The sequence below is a fragment of the Chrysoperla carnea genome, chromosome X, assembly GCF_905475395.1.
Source record: "Chrysoperla carnea chromosome X, inChrCarn1.1, whole genome shotgun sequence".
Classification (NCBI taxonomy): domain Eukaryota; kingdom Metazoa; phylum Arthropoda; class Insecta; order Neuroptera; family Chrysopidae; genus Chrysoperla; species Chrysoperla carnea.
The window spans coordinates 7201165-7220125 of NC_058342.1; the positions used below are offsets into that span (position 1 = coordinate 7201165).

General features: G+C 28.7%; 1 protein-coding gene across 2 annotated transcripts; it reads left to right on the plus strand.

The window, feature by feature from the left end:
* The first annotated feature begins 2599 nt into the window (after positions 1 to 2599).
* On the plus strand, positions 2600 to 11303 carry LOC123302103 (ras-related protein Rap-2b). 2 transcript variants are annotated; one of them, XM_044884891.1, is made up of 2 exons: positions 2600 to 2630; positions 10612 to 11303. In XM_044884891.1, exons 1-2 carry the CDS (start codon positions 2600 to 2602, stop codon positions 11139 to 11141), a joined length of 561 nt encoding a protein of 186 aa, XP_044740826.1. In that variant the 3' UTR covers positions 11142 to 11303. The 2 variants fall into 2 exon arrangements, with proteins under 2 accessions (XP_044740826.1, XP_044740825.1); XM_044884890.1 differs by lacking the exon at positions 2600 to 2630 and having other exon boundaries at positions 10410 to 11302.
* Positions 11304 to 18961: the final 7658 nt, after the last annotated feature.

The following is an 18961-nucleotide window of genomic DNA, read 5'->3' on the forward strand; positions in this document are numbered from 1 at the left end:
TGTCGTTTCAAAAAGTAAATCGCGAGTTTCCAAATTGTAGTCTAGAAATAAAAATTTCACACACAACTATTAAATTCAAAATTGAAAATGTATATGAACTCATTTAACCTAAAAATTAAAAGTTCAAAATGTACATTAAAAATAAAAAATTATTAAATTTAAGGTCCTGAATTTGTATGAAAGAATTATTTGTAAAAAATTCATACTTGGAGGACTTAAGGACTTAAATATGGTATAGCACATTTAGATGTATAATGAAATAGACATCTGTAGTCTTTTTATTCAATGAAAAAATCAGCGTAGTGTTTAAAGTTTTGTTTACATTTTTAACGTTAAAATCGAATAGTTGTGATGGGCTGGTATATTCAGCCTTTGTAAATAATTGAGGAGCTGATAAATGAAACTATCAGCGGAAAGGTGGTAAAATCAAAGAGGTTATATATAACATAGAGGCTTAAAAGCTTTGGAAACGCAATAAGTAACCGGACCGTCTTCTCTCTTTGTCTCGCAGCCTGACAAAGCTCATATATTAATATTTTGAACGTTCTACGATCAGCAGTTTAGTTTGTGCGTTGATCCACCAGTCAGTCATTCAGAGAAACCATTTTATATGTATAGTGTATAGACTAAGCAGTTTTGTATTTGTATATGTATAGATGACTTATTTTAAATTGTTTACATATAAATTGTATAGTAAATGTCAAATTAAAATGATTCAAAAATAACAATTGATTAAACTTGTTGCATTAGAAATTGTGAAAATCAGAGACATAATTGCATATTTTTTAAATGTAAATTAACATACTTAATTATTTAATATTGGTAGAAAATAGTATTAAATTTTCAATATGAAAAATATATAAAGTCTATAGACTTTTATGCCCATACAATTTTATAAATAAAGCAAATGGAACTAAAGCGCAGAGCGAATACATATTTATTGCGAGTTTAAGACCAAAGAGCTACTTGGCAATGGAGAGGGTCAGCAAGTTAAGGGAACGGCAAGTATAGGAGGGCTATGTGCAAGGGAAGCTAGGTAATCTATATATATAAAAAGGGAGTGTTTGTTTGTATGTCCCCGATTTTCCCTAAAACTAACCATTGACCTTCGGTAGGGGATTATGTCATTGGGTAGCCCTTAGGCTCCCATTGTGAATAAGGGAGTTTGGTGGGGGTGCATTGTGAATAAGGGAGTTTGGTGGGGGTGGAATTAAAAATGATCTAGGAATTCATAGAAAATAGATTAAAAATAGTTCTAATAATTTTCAATAGATGGCGCCACTGCCAATAGTACAATTTTCACTAGATGGCGCTACTGGTGCAAATGTCGTTCAATTTTTTAGTTCTAATAATTTTCAATAGATGGCGCCACTGTCAATAGTACAATTTTCACTAGATGGCGCTACTGGCGCAAATGTCTTTCGATTTTTCTCGAAAATTATGGAATGTTCCATGGATTTCTATCGAATTTTCTAGAATTTTCTCGAACATTCTGGAATGTTCTATGGATTTTTATCGAATTTTCTAGAACTTTCTCGAATATTCTGGAATCCATGGGTTTCTATCGATCTTTCCCTTACTTTTCTGTACACACAGAGAGAATTAAAAAAAAGTCTTTCATTTAACAATTTTGATATTTAAATGTGCAAAAACAACCCAGCGAAGCGGGTTTAAGAGCTAGTAGATTTCTAAATTTATTTACTCTATCAATTTATTGTAAAACAATCATAAAATTTTCAATTTCACTTGTCGTGGTGAAGACAATAAAACTTTCTATCAGTAATAATTAAAATGTTTTAACTTTTTCACATTTACACACTTTTTTCAAATTTATATGTACGTAGAAAATCTAGTTTTTGAAGAAAGTGGAAAAATAATTTTTACGAAAAAATATTTGCAAACGAAAGTTGTTTTTTACGGTTTACGATTACGGAAACGATTTAAAAGATGGGTAAAAAGCCAAAATTTTGTTTGTACCATCAATATTTCTAATATTTTAAGCGACACAATACAAACTTAGGGCTAAACTTAACATACTCTGACATATTTCATATATACAGGGTATAAACTCTACAAAAGTTTCTACCCCCGTTTTGTATTAAAATTTCGAACTAAATCTAAGGATAGGTTAGGTTAGGTTATATAAAGATTCTCGTTTGGTAGGGCAGCTCCAGTTAATGGCTTATTGTGCCTAATTGCGTATCAACCTGGTTTGATAACACTCAAGGGGATTGGTGTTTTTTTTAGAAATATAATTCTACTCTTTTTAACCACTTAACATTATCAGATGGGATTGGCATGAAATTGGGCACTATAGACAAACAACCCAAACGTACATACCAATTTTCACTTTTTATCTCTTATAATTCCGGAGAAGACGGATAGGCGGCATTCATCATCTGCGTACTCTGGAACCAATAAAAACCCTGAACTTAAGGGCCTGTTTATTGAGGGTCTGTTAAAAATGTTTTCTTGTCGTTTAAAATCGTTTACTATGGAATCTTCCCCGTATTTCTTATGTATTAACTAATGTCTATACTTGAATGGGAGAGAAGCGAGCTCCGACTCTCCATGAAAATGCTATCTTGTTGTCCACGGGATGGAAGTAAAGTTGGTGTTTAGAGGGCGATGTAGGCAGGAGCAAGTGGGTTGAAGGATAGCATGCGGTCGATTTGTTTTAGGCATTATCCATATTGCGAGTTTTATGAAGGGGTGCGACGATAAGTGAGGATAGAATGTGACAATCTGTACTTTTAAAGTAGCAAAAGCGATTAATTTTCTATATCTATTATAAAAATTTCAATTACAATAAAACCTATTAATAAAGAAATTCCCAAAACTTAATATTATAATTAACAAAGATTCTAAAAGACCTTAGAACTATTATATCCCTGTGAAATCTTCTACCCATCATGCTTCTGCTGTCCAATAATTTTGAGACACTTCTATATATCTTAAAACGTAAAAGTTGAAACAAAAGTTCAAATACAATTTCGTCAAATAGCTATTTCTTTAATTAAAAAAACTTTTATTTGCAACTTTTTTCCTTAACTCAAAAATTTATTTCAGAATATACAGTGTATTTAAACAATTAACTTCATTCAGTTATTACAATTCTTTTCTTTTCAAATCAGTCTACCAAATGAAATATATAGTCATTTTAATTTTCTTGAGTGTCCTCTTTCTAATACCCTAACAATATTTAAAAATATCTCAAAAACCGTAAGGAAGTTAAAATTTTACATTCTGGCAGATCTTATCACGAATGGATGCATGCAACCTTTTAATTCGAATCTAGATATCTAATTTAAACGTAATGTACGAAATTTAATTGATAAAGGATTTTTTATTTTTTTATCTGCGATTATAGAATTTATATAATGTGTCTAAGGATATTTGCACCCTGACGGATTAACAGTGATTCTACGAAAAAAGGACCCAAGCAAGAGTTGTTTATTTTTGTATAAGGGACATTTTTTTTGGGTCCTACGACGGAACCCTTCGACGAGATCCTACGATAGAACCCAATATACTTACTACGCTTTTTTTTTCATCGTACAGTGTTGCCCATGGTCTCATTTTCTTTGTTAGGATGTATATTTTCATTTAAAAAAGTAAAAACATATCATTGCAATGAAAAAACATTGTTGAAATCGCCAAAAACTAAAAATTCAATTTTTTCATCTATACATTTTTTCAATGTCTATGATAATTATACAATTAAAAATTAAAAACGTTATAATTAATATTTTTGCTATCTGACATTTTATATATAAATATTAAAAAAATTTTCATTATCATTGCTGGGAATATTAGCTTTTTAAAAATAATTGAAAGAAAAAAAGTAAAAATTTTAGAATTTGGAACAGTTTTATATTTTTAATATTATACAAACTTAACAAACTCCTCAAATTATTTTCTCGCCGTTAATTTTCTTCGGGTTCTTCTTCTTTTTCTTTCTCTTCCTGGTCGATTATTGACGCAGGTTCTATAGCAATTCCTTGTTCTTCATCTTGATCAGAATCGTCATTACGGTCATAAAATACCACCTCAGCATTAGTGCAGTTTTCTAAATCGTGACAGTTAGTACATAAATTAGTACATTTTAAGGCATGTTTTCTGCAACTACATTTGGAGGTTGTACATCCTTTTTCACACTTGCAAGAAATTCTGTCCAATAGATTTTCCAATTTTTGAAATAACATGCATAGTCAGTGTTGATTTCATTATACAATTATACATAACACATACATACCTGATATTCAAGTATAGAACATACTATAAAATTTCCGCCTAATTTGCGCCCTCACGGGTAAACAGTGATGTTTACGAAAAAATGTTTCAACTAAAAGTTGTTTATTTTTTTATAAGGAACATTTTTTACATTTAAACTTTTGTTCTATCTCTAACGGTTTACAAGATGGGTCCTACGGACCGAAGACCCAATTGGCCTATGATGCTCATTTACGAACTAATTAATGGACTAATTAGGTCATTCTATGAACACCTATACCAAAATTTTGTGGGTACCATCAATATTTTTAAGCGTTACAAACTTGGGACTAAACTTAGTATACCTTGCATATTACATATATGCATGGTATAAAAATCGAAAACATTAATTATGAACGCGGTTTTAATTTTTAATTGTATAATTATCATAGACATTGAAAAAATGTATAGATGAAAAAATTGAATTTTTAGTTTTTGGCGATTTCAACAATGTCTTTTCATTGCAATGATATGTTTTTACTTTTTTAAATAAAAATATACATCCTAACAAAGAAAATGAGACCATGGTCAACACTGAACGATGAAAAAAAATAGATTGTTCATCCAGCTGAAAAAAGGCGTGGTTTTTGCCAAAAAATTGAATATCTCAAAAACTATTTAACTTTTTTTTTTTAAAATCAAAAAACAATTTGTTGGAAATAAAAAACAGAACGTTTCCTCAACATATCCAGTTTTTCCGATTTTTTTTCTAAAAAAGAAACGCTAAAAACAAAAAAATTTGTTTTTTACTCGTTAAATTTGAGGTTATGTGAAAAAATGGTAAGCACAAAAGTTATGTATTTTTGTATTGCCAAGAACTTTCCTATTTAACTTTTTTTTGTATAATTAATACTTTAGCCACAAATCGCTAAAAACCTCTTGCTCCCTATTTCCGACCCCGGCGCATCCCTTTCGGCCAAATTCAGCTGTTTTAAATATTTTTCCTCAGTTATACACATTTTGTCCTACAGAAAAAAATGGGTCCGATCCTGCAACTAATTTTTTCCAAAAATTATTAATATCAGATGTATTTACTTGGATTAAATGTTGATTACGGAATTGTTTGTTTTTTCACGCCATGTAAGAGAGATAGCCAGCAATACATACATGTCACACACACATATATTATATTCCCATACAATAATGCTATACAATGTTCTAACCTAATTTACGCCATCACGGGTAAACTGTGATGTTTTCGAAAATATGTTCCAAACAGAAGTTTTTTACTTTTTTATAAAGGAACATTTCTTACATTTAAACTTTTGTTCTATCTCTAATGGTTTACAAGATGGGTCTTAGGGACCCTAGACCCAATCAACCTATGTTGTTCATTTACGAACTCGACCTCACTTTTTACATCCATCACGCAATAAAAATAATTATGTTTAACTACGCCCGTGAGAAAAAGTACTTTTGTCATTCAGTATGCGTGGTAAAAGTAGTTAATGACCGCCTTAGTGTGCCAATAAATTATTTCTCGCACTAGGACGGTAATGCATTCAGTTATTATAATATCTTTTTTAATTTTTATCAAGAAACAATGACAAATTTCAAATAATAATTATCGTTTATTTTCACATTTTAGAGGCGTAGATAAAGTTGGTTGTAGATGCGTTGATAGAAGCGTAAATAAACTCGTGCTACGCACTCCTTGTGCAATTTTCGCAGGCGTACGTTAATAAAACTGTTATTCCACTAGTATCGTAAATAACTATTTTATTAATATTATTAAATATAGATTGAATGTTACGTATAATGTTCGCACCGGGCATGAGTTTTATTGAAGGCGTTTCCATGGTAACGCTACACTAATTTATTAATAAATTTGTATGGATACATGTATAAATTTATGGGTTGCATTTATGGCTTACATTGAAAAACTAATATTATTGTCTAACAAATTTAAATAAGTAATTATGGTAATTGAAACAAATACCACGATACTCGAAATAAAATGGTAGATATTTTAAGAAATTCTATTTAAATAATTCAATTAAAAAAACACAACAGACTTTACATGTCGTTAAATATTGATATTTCGATTGCAACGCAATCATCATCAGTAAATTTATTTATATTACACATTACAAACATTTTTCACAAAGTTAAAAATAAACATGTAGAACATTACCAACAATTACAGTAACACACAAAAATAAATTAAACAAGTGAAAACAAACAATTGACTGAGTTAATTGTTGAAATACCATGTATAGGCAGTTTTGATGACGCAATCGTTTGTTTTTTGACGTCACGTAAATAAAAAAGATTTCCACTCTTAAATAGCCACACACACATAACTGATATTCCCATATTAATACTTACTACAAAATTTTCACCTAATTAGCGCCCTCGTATGTAAACCGTGATGTTTACAAGAAAATGTTTCCAACAAAAGTCGTTTATTTTTTTTATAAGGAACATTTTTTAAGATTTTTTACATTTAAACATTTGTTATATCTCTAACGGTTTACAAGATGTTGCTCATTTACGAACTCGACCTCACTTTTTACGTCTTAAGCATCCTATAAAAATTTCAGCTAGATATCTCTTTTCGATTCTGAGTAATCGTGATGACAGGCGGACAGACGACAGACGACAAACGATAGACAAACAGACATACGGAAATGGACTAATTAGGTGGTTCTATGAACACCTAAACAAAAATTTTTTTCGTAGCATCAATATTTTTAAGCGTTACAAACTTGGGACTAAACTTGATATACTATGTATATTTCATATACATGGTATAAAACAAAAATTATCACAAATTTGAAAAAATAAATTTCTCAATACCACCAAACTTTTTGTAATTTAGCTAGTGAAAATCTGGTTGAATTTAGTAGTGAGAATCGAGTCCACCTAAAAAAAATTTTCTATGCGGCAGTCAGGATAACTCATGATTACTTCATTTGAAATTCAAAAGTCAAAAAGATATCTTTGGTACATAAGTTTATTTGAATTTGAACGAAGGAAATTAAAAAAATTTTAATTTTTTAATTTTTGGTGAAGGTGCGATCAAAAAACTCTGATTTTTGCCAAAATTACTCTTTTTGTTTAATTAAAAAATAAGTAATTGAAAAAAAAAATTTCGTTCAGTAAATTCATGTTAATGAAGTTTGCAAAGTATAGGCGAAATCGGTACGAAAGATTTTGAGAAATTTTGACCATCACTAACTTCTGATTACTGTTCATAGATGGATTACTCCCATTTATCAATATTTTATGATTCGTTTAATTAATTATTTTATACTGAATATTGATGAAAATTGTATTTAAAAAGTATTAAATACAATTTTATTATTGATTCCTTCATTGAGCTTGTTATTTATTAATACATAATTTATAACGAAAGGGGCATAATTCCTACAGAGTATCCCACCACATTTATCGTTTTTTTTAAGCAATTGAATGTTCGTAATGTATTAGAATGGTGCATTTAAATATTTTGATAAAAATGTAAATAAAAGGTTAATGTCGTTTAAAATTATTAGTTTATTACTATTTTTTAATATTTCCTTCAGGTGCAGTAAAATGTTTCAATGTTATAATTATACACAATAAGTTCAAAAGTGTAAAATAAATATTATTGTACCTACTAAACTTGCAACCATCGAATGAGTTTAATTGGACACTTTAGCGTCCCTTAAATGAGTTAATAACAACAGAAAGCATGATTTATTCGTAAAAATATACGAATGCAGTAAATAAGCCGGCAAATACCATAAAATGCGGAAGACTGGTGTAACTGCTCCGATTTCAAAAATTCTTATTTGTACGTGTTCCTTAGACCTTCAGGAACATTCATCTGTATAGTAACGAAAAATGAGAAAATGAGGGTAGTTTTTCCACCCTCAAAGTATTCCAAATAGTAACAAAGAAACAAATCAAAATTTCGCCCCGGAATTCGTCTCCCGAGGGTTTCCGGGGCGCTGATCATGAATTCAAGGTTAAAAAGCAACTGAATATGATTACAACCCCATTAAAACTGCCCCTAGAAGTGACAGACATAAGAATATATTAAATTTAAAATTTTATCTCAGAAATCGTCTTTTGAGGGGTTTTTCGGATCGCTGTTCGCGAATCGAAAGTCAAAAAGCAACGGAGGATGGTCGCAACCCCATTAAAACACCCCTAGAGGTGTCAATGGCAAAAAAGTTTAGAAAATTCTGAATTTCATTTCAGAAATTGTCCCTAGAGGGTTTTCGGAGTTGCTGGTCATGAATTTGAGATCAAAAGGTAGCTGAATGTGGCTGCACTCTCATCCTTAAAAATAACAGGAACAAATTTTAAATTAAGAATTTCTCCTCGGATACCGCCTTTCGAGGGTTTTTGTGGCCGCTGATCACAAATCTGAGGTCAAAAAGTAACTTAAGATGGTTGCAACCCCATTACAACTGCACTCTTAGAAGTAACAATTATAAAAATTTAGAAAATTCTAAATTTTACCTCAGAAATAATAGTCTCTGGGCGGTTTTCGGAGTTGCTGATTGTGAATTTGAGGTCAAAAAGCAATTGAACCACCCCTAGAAATTATTTTTTCTACATGATATGCGTACGAATTTTGGATTCAATGTAGTCAAAAAATTGTAAAATAAATCACGAGTGTATTAAAATTTTTTTGAAAGTTATTTGTAATTTCATGAAAGAAAATTGTGTACATACACATATTATTGACATCAATCGTAATCAGAATCGGTTTCCAAAATTGCTGATGCAGGATTGGTGGGTCCTTCTTCATCGTAACTTTCATCCTGTTCTGTTATTATTTCGCCCAGGTAAATTTGTGATATTTTTAACTAAAAATTTTTTTTCTGTTACTTGTAGGCTCCGAAAACCAACGGGAGACGATTTCCGAGGTTAAATAAATAATATTTTAAATTTTTATATTGTCAGTTCTAAGGGTGGTTGTAATGGGGCTGCAACCATCTTAAATTACTTTATGACTTCGGACTTGTGATCAACTACCCCAAAAACCCTGGAGAGTTATGTCGGTTGATGGAGGTGCAACCACATTCAGTTGCCTTTTGATTTCAAATTCATGATCAGCAACTCTGAAAACCATCGAGAGACAATTTTTGAGACGAAATTTAGAATTTTCTAAACTTTTTTATCATTTACACTTCTAGGGGTAGTTTTAATGGGGTTACAAGCATCCTCCATTGCTTTTTCGTGATCTGCGATACGAAAAACCCCTCAAAAGACGATTTCTGAGGTAAAATTTTCAATTTAATAAATTCTTATCTCTGTCACTTCTAGGTAAAGTTTTAATGGAATTTCAACCCCACGTTCAGTTGTTTTTAACCTTGAATTCATGATCAGCGACCTAGGAAACCCTCGGAAGATGATTTCCGGGGTGAAATTTGGATTTTTTTCACCATACCTACTATTTGGAGTGCTTTGAAGGTGGAAAATCTACCGTCATTTTTTCATTTTTCTTTACTATGTAGAGTGCGGCTGAATGTTCCTGAAGGTTAAGGAAGACGTACAAACAATAATTTTCGAAATCGGAGCTGTTCCAACACTTTTCCACATTTTCCGGCTTATTAAGTGTGTATTACATAGTTTACGTTTACAATACAGTTCAATACAGAGTATAATCAAAAGAAGTGGAGCTACATAATCACATAATCAGCAAATATTTCGCGAACAATTGACTAACAATATTGTACAATCGCATATAAAATCAAATAACAAAGTTTGTTATTTACAAGATATGAATATAATATTGTTAATTTCTCAATTAGTTTTGGGTTTTCAATTAGTTAGTGTATAAATCTGTGTGAGTCATTTATTTTGTTATCTATAGTCACCTATGATGTTGAATGTCATGCCGAACTTTAATGTTCACTATTCAGTATTCAGTTCTGAATGTATTCTGTAACAACTATTCGTTGCATCTTTGTTGCACTGGTATCAATTGTTATGTACAGTACTTTATTCATTTGGTTTTAAACCACAATTTACGTATAAAATATCAGTGCTTTGTTTAAACTTACAATAGAGATATAATTGTAGTAGTTCAAACGCTGTATAAAATATACGTCATAAATGTAGTTATATGTCTGTCATTCAATCACCGTCTACACAGAATTAGTTTAAGTAAGCCTTGAATTACTATGTCATTCAGTGATCAGTCAAGATTGGTCAAGATGGCGAGAGAAGTTTCATTTCAATTATGATTCAGGTTGTTTTGAATTATTGCACTGATTTTTAAATAATTAATATCAAATAAATACTAATTGATAAGTGTTTGTGAATATACATGTAAATAAAATTCCAGTGCTGTGTGATTTGTTATAATTGTAAATTCATAAAAAATGCGTGAGTTTAAAGTAGTTGTGTTGGGTTCGGGTGGAGTTGGAAAAAGTGCATTGACGGTACAATTTGTTTCCGGTTGTTTTATGGAAAAATATGATCCAACAATTGAAGATTTTTATCGTAAAGAAATTGAAGTAGACAATTCACCATGTGTGCTTGAAATATTAGATACAGCTGGAACTGAACAATTTGCTAGTATGAGAGATCTGTATATTAAAAATGGTCAAGGATTCGTTGTTGTATACAGTTTGACCAATCATCAAACCTTTCAGGATATACGTAGTATGAAGGAATTAATAACTAGGGTAAAAGGTTCTGAACGTGTACCCATTTTATTGGTCGCAAATAAAGTCGATTTAGAACATCAGCGTGAAGTTTCATATGTTGAAGGTAATAATTTGGCTCAGAATTGGGGATGCCCATTTGTGGAAGCTAGTGCCAAGAATCGAACAAATGTGAATGAAGTGTTCGCTGAAATTGTTCGTGAAATGAATGTTAGTCCAGAAAAACAACCAACAAATTATTGTTGCTGTACTGTGCTTTAATATACAATTATTTATTTCATGTTTTAAACACACAAACTTCATAACTTAGTTTTTACATTGATTTCATTTTTTAACAATTCAAATAACCAATTTATTATTTTATTATTATAAAATACTCAAACAACGTTTAAAAGAAGATGAAGATGAAGAAGAAGTCGTCATTATTAATCATATATTTACCATTTTTAATTAAAATAAGTATTCTCAAATTATATTGATTATCAATTTACTAATAAAAAGTATTAAAAAAATACAATACACAATAGATTTCGATACATTTTGTAAATTATATTTTTCTATCAAAAAGAATAAATAAACAAAAAATCCATTTACAATATCAGCAAATGTTGTAAGAATTAAAAAGGAAGTGCCTAGCATAAAGACACTTGTTCTAAAGACTGCTCTGTGCTCTGTTTATTAAAAGTAAAGTATCTTGTTGTTTTACTAACCAATTACTACAAAACAAAAACAAAAAATATTAAAAATTTAACAAAAAAAAGATTAAAAAATATATCAAAAATTATTTATCAAAAATGAAGAAATTTTTAATTTAAAAACAAACTCGAGGGTGGATGGATCCTTACCTTAATTAAGAATATTATGGCACAAGGTAGAAATTCTACTTTTTGAAAAAAAAATCGATCTTTGATATATGTTTATTTCAGTCAATTATAAACAGTGCCATTCAATATTTTGGGTTTTTTAAAAAAAATTCAAAGAAAAATCATCGTTCGCAACAAGAATTATGAATCATGATGATAATTAAACTGGTAGGAGATGTCTGTAAACAATTTAAAAATAAGTGATTTGTTATTATTGTAACAAAAGTGTTGCAAGTACATTGTTCAAATTTTTCGGATCGGTGAAAATTGTCTCCAAAAATTGCAACTATGTATTTTTATCCCAATTTTTTTATCTGAACTACCTGTATGTGCTTTCTTTCGATTCCAAATGTTTATGTCATAAAGAAAATATTTTTATGCCTTTAATGTTAACAATGCAACTTAGTAAATTTGATGAGATTGGGTTAAAATTAACTAAATATTTCCGATTTATAGAACCTTCTTGATGACAATTACAAATATCAAATATTATTGAACTCTAAAATTTACACGCTTTGAGTAAACCTCAAAATTTCAAAGAAAAGTCAATTTTTATAACATATGTAAATGAAAAACTGATTTTTACTTATAATTTTGAGTTTTCCATAGTTGAGGTTAATTACGGGATACGGCTTGTGCCTTGATGGTGCAAAATATTTTCTTTTCTTGGTATTTTATCGTTTGTATTGGAAAAGAAATAGAGCTTGAATATATTTTGTTTATCTAACCTAAATTCAAGCAAACTAACATAGTTGATTTATTAAATACTTTGTATATATTGAAATCTATTAAGTTTGCGAAAAAAGTTTCAAATAAAAGGTTTTCATAGACCTTTTTTCCTATATCTTACGATTTAAAAGGTATATACTTTATGGCAAAACTTCTGGGACGATTTCACACGTTCATGAATTTGAAGTCAATATATAAAAGTGTTATCCGATTGAGGCATGTCCAGTTTTATGTGGTCAATATTATCTCCATAACAACATTCTTTTAGCCGGGGAGCACACGAGCGTTTAATACGTTACTAGTAATGTGCGATTTGATAAATATATGTTAGTCCAATGTGCGCGATAAAAGTTAAACTGTTCAGTCAAATTTGAATTCATAAAAAGTTGAGCGCATGTTAATGCCTAAGTTGTAATCTAAATAAGAATATTGTCTACCATACAAATAAAATCTCGTGATCCCAGGTTAAAATTTAAAAAAAAAGAATATTTTTCAAATTACCAAATGTTTCTTAGCTTGGCCAAAGATGTTTTTAACTTTCTGTTTTTTGAATTGTGATGAAACTTAAAAAACAGTGAAAATTTTACTGTAGTCATGAAAAATATCATGAGGTCGATTTGATCGTCATCTTCTAACGGAAGATTTTTTAAATATTCTTTGTGGAAACGGGTTCAGGTTTTTGAAAAATATTATACATATGCCAAAATAGCCACAAGACTGTATATTCTGGAAAAATATTCTAATAAAATATCGATGAAAAAAATCTTTGAGAAAAATTCACCGTATAAAGTCAAAACAGAAATAAATTCTAGTTGAATAGTAAATTTAAGTAGTTTAAGGCCAGAAAACCCACAAACCCGATCAGAATATGTTAACTAGATCAACTAGAATTGGATAAGTGTAATTTTCAAGAATTAACACGAATCTTTTCCCGTTTATTTCAATTTGGATGTTTTCCTCAGGAATTTGCAGTCTCGACATGGCTAAAAATAATATTTTTTTAGGGTTATTCAGGTATCTCCCCCTTTATAAAACAAAAAAACTGTATTTAAGAAAAAAAAAATTAGAAAAGAAGAACCAAAATAAAATATTTTTTTAAAGTTGACTATTTACGATATTTAACCATAGTCGAAATTGGTTATAACGACATTGAAGGGAAAGTTATAGTCGCTTTATCCGGTAGTAGTTATAAACGAAATGTACACTTTATCCCTTGTGAATAATTATCTTATGAGATAAATGCCGCTAGCTTTTGGTGATTTCTTCACAAAAAATTTTTTTCCCTCGGAGAAAGGTGATTTAAAGCCAACAAATTAGCTCCTAATATGTTCACATAATTGGTTTAAAAAAAAATTGAACCTTTTCCTAATATAGGAAACTGAAGGGATACAGTAAAAAATAGAAGGTTATTTATTAGTTATAAAGAAATTATAATTTTTATTGGAAATAATTTTTCGAAAACTAATTAATTTCCTCGAAAATCGAATGTCAATATATTTATTGGCAAAATTTTGCCCTCAATTTCAAAAAAGTTAAGAACTTTCTATTGCAAAGTTTTCCATTATTTCTTATCAGTTTTGAGATATACTTAAAACTGATGAGGAAAAGTCATATTCAAGACTAGAATCATTTTTATTCCGATATTTTTGAAAACCTTTTTTTCATTTTAGCTCAGAAAAGAAAAGAAAAGAACGATTTCGTAAAAATCAACAATAGTCCGCGTTCTTGCGCAATTTATTGCAATTCAGTCGAAAACTATCCATCTTAGGAAAAAAAAAGACAAGTTCAAAGTTATAGAGCATACAATTTCCGCTTTCTAGGGGCGTAATTATGAAAGAATGAAAAATTAAATTATACAAATCGATTTTACGCTCTACAACTTTGGACTTAAGTATTTTCTCTCTAAAATGTCTAATTTTTGATTAAATTGCAAAAATTGACAGAAAAACATAGGAAATTAAATGTAGATTTCCAAAAATATGATAATTAAGAATGTACGAGCGCCAGGGCAATTTTGGATAAGGGGATTCATTTTTTTATATGAAGTTGGATTAAGTTTAAATCAATTCTGTAAATTTTAGGGCTGGTTGCCCGATATATATATATATACTCAATTTGGAAGGTGAATTTTGTTGTAACTTTTCAAAATGTCGAAAATTGATAATTTTATATTATTTACAACACATATCGAAAAAACAAAATTCATCATCAAAGTTGAAAATAAGATACAAATAATTTCAACCCTAAATCTAAAATTGCCATGGCGAGCGTACTACCTTAAAAAAAAACCAAAACATGTAGATCGATAGCAAACTTTGAATTGGAGTACTTTTTCTCTAAAATACTGATTAATGTCGTTAAAAGCGATTTCGACTATATTTACAATATTTAACTACTTATTAATTAACATAAATTACTCTTTTAATGTGAGAAAAAAAAGAGATACATGTGAAATTTTCTCATGCATTAGTCAAATATTTATACTTATATCTCTATATACCTACATATACAATAAATTGCTTTTCTCTCTTATTCAATTGTTTTAAACTTTTGTTTTGATCTTCTTAATTTTTTTTTAAATACAATTTCATTAAAATTAAAATTTGTTTATCATATATTTTTAATCTTTATTATTATTTTCATAATTTACAAATAAGTTTATAGTAAAACGTAACGTATACACACAGATAATTTGAAAACAAAAATTAAAACTGAAAACCCAATAGTTTTGCATTTTTTTTTATTTTTTAATATAAATATTAAGGTGGTTTATACAATTGTTGGATATGCAAAATTAAACAATTTTTACCTGTAAGCCAACTTTTAAAAACATATACAGGATATCTAGCTAAGTGTGCATCATATGAAAAATTATTTTATTATAAGGTTTACGAAAAAAATTATTCTTAATAAAAAATTCTGCTTTCAAAAATATTAACTTTTAGCTATTCACTTTTGATATCTAATATACAGGGTGACACAAATTGAGAAATTTCGATAGGAATGTTAATGGTCGTTTATAAATATAGACCATTTAGAACAGATAAAAAAGGAAATGGTTCAAGAAATCACTCGAGATATGTAGGAGTGTATTTAAACAATTTTGTAAAAGAACAATTACATTTGTGGAACACGAAGATGGATCGAGGCAAAAACAAACGGAAAATAACTGTTTAGGAATTAATTGTTAACGAACGAAATGTTTTGACCACTTCAATTTTTAAAATGCTACTAATAAAAAACGTTATCTTTTATCCAAATTAACCAGTCATCGCACTTAAAATGTTTATTTGCTAATTTGAAACATTTATAACAAAATAATTAATACAAAACATTTATTTTCCATACATTGAGTTACTATATTATTGTTGACGTAAGTAAAAACAATTATGTTCAGTTCGTTTTTGCCTCAACGTGTCCACCTTCGCGTTTCATACATGTAATTTTTTACAAAATTGTTTAAATACACTCCTACATATCATGGGGGTGATTTCTTGAACCGTTTCCCTTATTATCTGTTCTAAATAGTCTACATTTATAAACGACCATTAACAATCCTATCAAAATTTCTCAATTTGTGGTCACCCTGTATATTCGATGTCAAAAGTGAATAGCTGAATGTTAATATTTTTCAAAGCAGAGATTTTAACAAAGAATTACTTTTTTTCATAAACCTTATAATACAAAAGTTTTCCATATGTTGCCAACCTAGCTAGACACCCTGTATATATATATATTTAAACCATTTACAAAAAACTAAGCTCAAAAGTTTTATTTTTTTTAATGTTAGGATGATTTTTACAATTGTTGGACATCTAAGCAAAATTAAATATGCCTAATTCACCTTTCAAAAACTTCATTCAAAAGCGGAAAAAAAAATTAATGCATATCTTTTCATTTACAATCAATTTTCATTATGGGAATTAAAAAAAGAGATTATAATTGGGATGATGATTAAATTTTTTTATCACTTCAAGTGAAGAATTCTCACTGCACGGATAGAAAAAGTGAAGTTGGTTTTTAAAATCTTTAGAAATATGCAAAATAGGAACGTTCGAAGCTTCTAATTAAGGAGATATACAAGGATTTAATTATACTAGGGATTTCAATACCTTTTAAATACATTTTTTGATTCACAAAGATTCCAACAATCAAAAAAAAATTTTGCATTTATTTGATAGTGTCCAACAACAGTTGGGTTTATGACCCAGTATTATTTTTATTCACTAGACATTAAAAAAAAGCTTCAATGGAGAATTAAAATCGAGGGATGATTTATTAGTTTTTTTTTTTGCATTTAGAATTTTTAAATAGATTCGAATGCAATATTAGAGTCACATTCTAAGTTTACTTATTAACTGTATATAATATGACTTAGTGAAATTTAGAATGGTTTTTGATTCTGGTTAGTTCAATTTGTTTCGTATTCTAGAAATAAATGCATTGATAAATTTTAGTTACAAAACTATTGGATGGACAATTTTGTTTGTTTGTTTTTTATTTTTATTTTTTTTTATTTTATAAGAATCATCAAAAATATATTTTTATTCTCAAATTATACCAAAATATTTTAATTTTAATTAAGCTTAAAAAATTTTTGTTTAATAGTTTATTACTATTTATTCAATAATTGCTTTTGAAACAACAAAACACATAAAATATATTAGTCTATACGCTAAAGAGTCATTGAGTAGGATGTAAAAGTCTGATGAGGCAACTAAAAGTTTTTTCATCGCTAAACTCAAATCTGTTTGTCTCCTGATATAAAAGTCGGATACATGAATTCGAAATTTCGGATTCAACCAATCGAAATGAATATGGTTCTAAACTGAATTTTCTAAACTTTGGTATTTATTAGTTTTATTTTTACAAATTTTCTAAGGCTTAATATAAATCATAATACATTTTTTTAGTTTTTGTATTCTACACAACTTTTGTTAGCAAATTTTTTATCGTAAAAAATTATTATTGGAAAATGACAAACAGATTCAGATGAAATAATGAAAAATGTGTTTCAGAAAAAACAGCATCATCTCAATCCATCTTTACTGTTCATATTGAATGACTTCTAGCGTGTGGACTATCTTGAACTCTTTGCTACATAAAAAATACATAAAGTCATACATAAAAAATACTTACAATTCTTTACAGGATGTCACATCTAATTATAACAGATAACGCATATCATAGATATAAAAACTGAAAGGCTGGTCATATATTCCGTTTATTATGTTTTTCAAACAATATTAATATTTTTTAATTAAAATTTTATGTACATATATATTATTTGAAAAAAATTATGTTTTATAAATACGCTTATATATAATTCAAAATGGATTTTTTATTTTCTTTTTTTACTCGATTTATTAAAGCGTAGAAATGATAGCAATACTCTCAAAGCATATTAGTTCAATTTGAAAAATTCATTTATATATACTTTTATTGTTGATCAATTATCTCATACTAGCCTCGTACGGTCAATATTATAGTCTAGTTTAATATATAAGTCTAGTCAACAAGTTCAAATTGATGAAATATATAAATACTGGTCGTAAAAATACGTATGAGAGCTTGTAGGATTCGAAAATGTGCCTGAAGCGTTTTTTAACACATAAAAAATTGCAAAACTTATAAACAATTAAAGATGAGAAAAACGGTATTTCGTTTTTCGCTAATATTTCATAAAATATTAATATTTAAGAAAAAGATTCCTAAAGAGGAGGAAATTGCCAAAAACTTCCATTCCTGGAGGTGTATCTTCATTATTTATAAGTTTAATTTAACGCTAAAAATAGTGGTCCGCTCAAAATAATGTTTTTGCATGAACTTAAGGCAAAAAAAAAACTACTAAAAAATAAGAAATTTTTCTTTTTCGGCATCTAGTTTAAGACCCAACTAACGCGCAATATATATATATATATATATATATATATATCAAATATATCGAAATTGTTCACTCTATTTTGTTTGAAAAAAATTGTTATAAAATCAATTAGTTATCAAGATACTATTAATTAGCATATAAATAAATATATTTGGCCGTTTTTTCTGATTTCGGGAAAATAGCTGAAGACATCACAATTTTTTATTCTACATTATCCGTAGAAAATTTACGATAGTTTTTGCTTGAAACTTATTTTCATAAGGATGATGGTTTCCGAGATATGGGCCAAAAAAAGTTTTTTTTTTTAAATATAAATATCACTAGTTCGATTTACATATAGGCAAATAAATATCACGAGTATGACAGAGTACATGCATTAAGCAATGCAGCTAAGTAAGAGGTATTATAGATGTATGAAATTGCAAAAGTGACTTGTATCGTGGCTTCTATGTCTTTTAAGCTATACAACAGGTCTTATTGTGTTAGTCTTCTTTTGTGTTCCTGCAAAGAGTGGGGGTCAACACATGTATATAATACCTCTCACTTAGATGCATTGCTTAACGCATGTATTCTGTGATACTCGTGAAATTTATATGCCTAGATGT

Bases quoted from the DNA above. Each gene is read 5' to 3' on its own strand.
- LOC123302103 (XM_044884891.1), top strand. From the start codon at position 2,600: ATGGAAGTAAAGTTGGTGTTTAGAGGGCGAT. The intron at 2,631-10,611 runs GTAGGCAGGAGC...GTGAGTTTAAAG, and splicing joins GTTGGTGTTTAGAGGGCGAT to TAGTTGTGTTGGGTTCGGGT.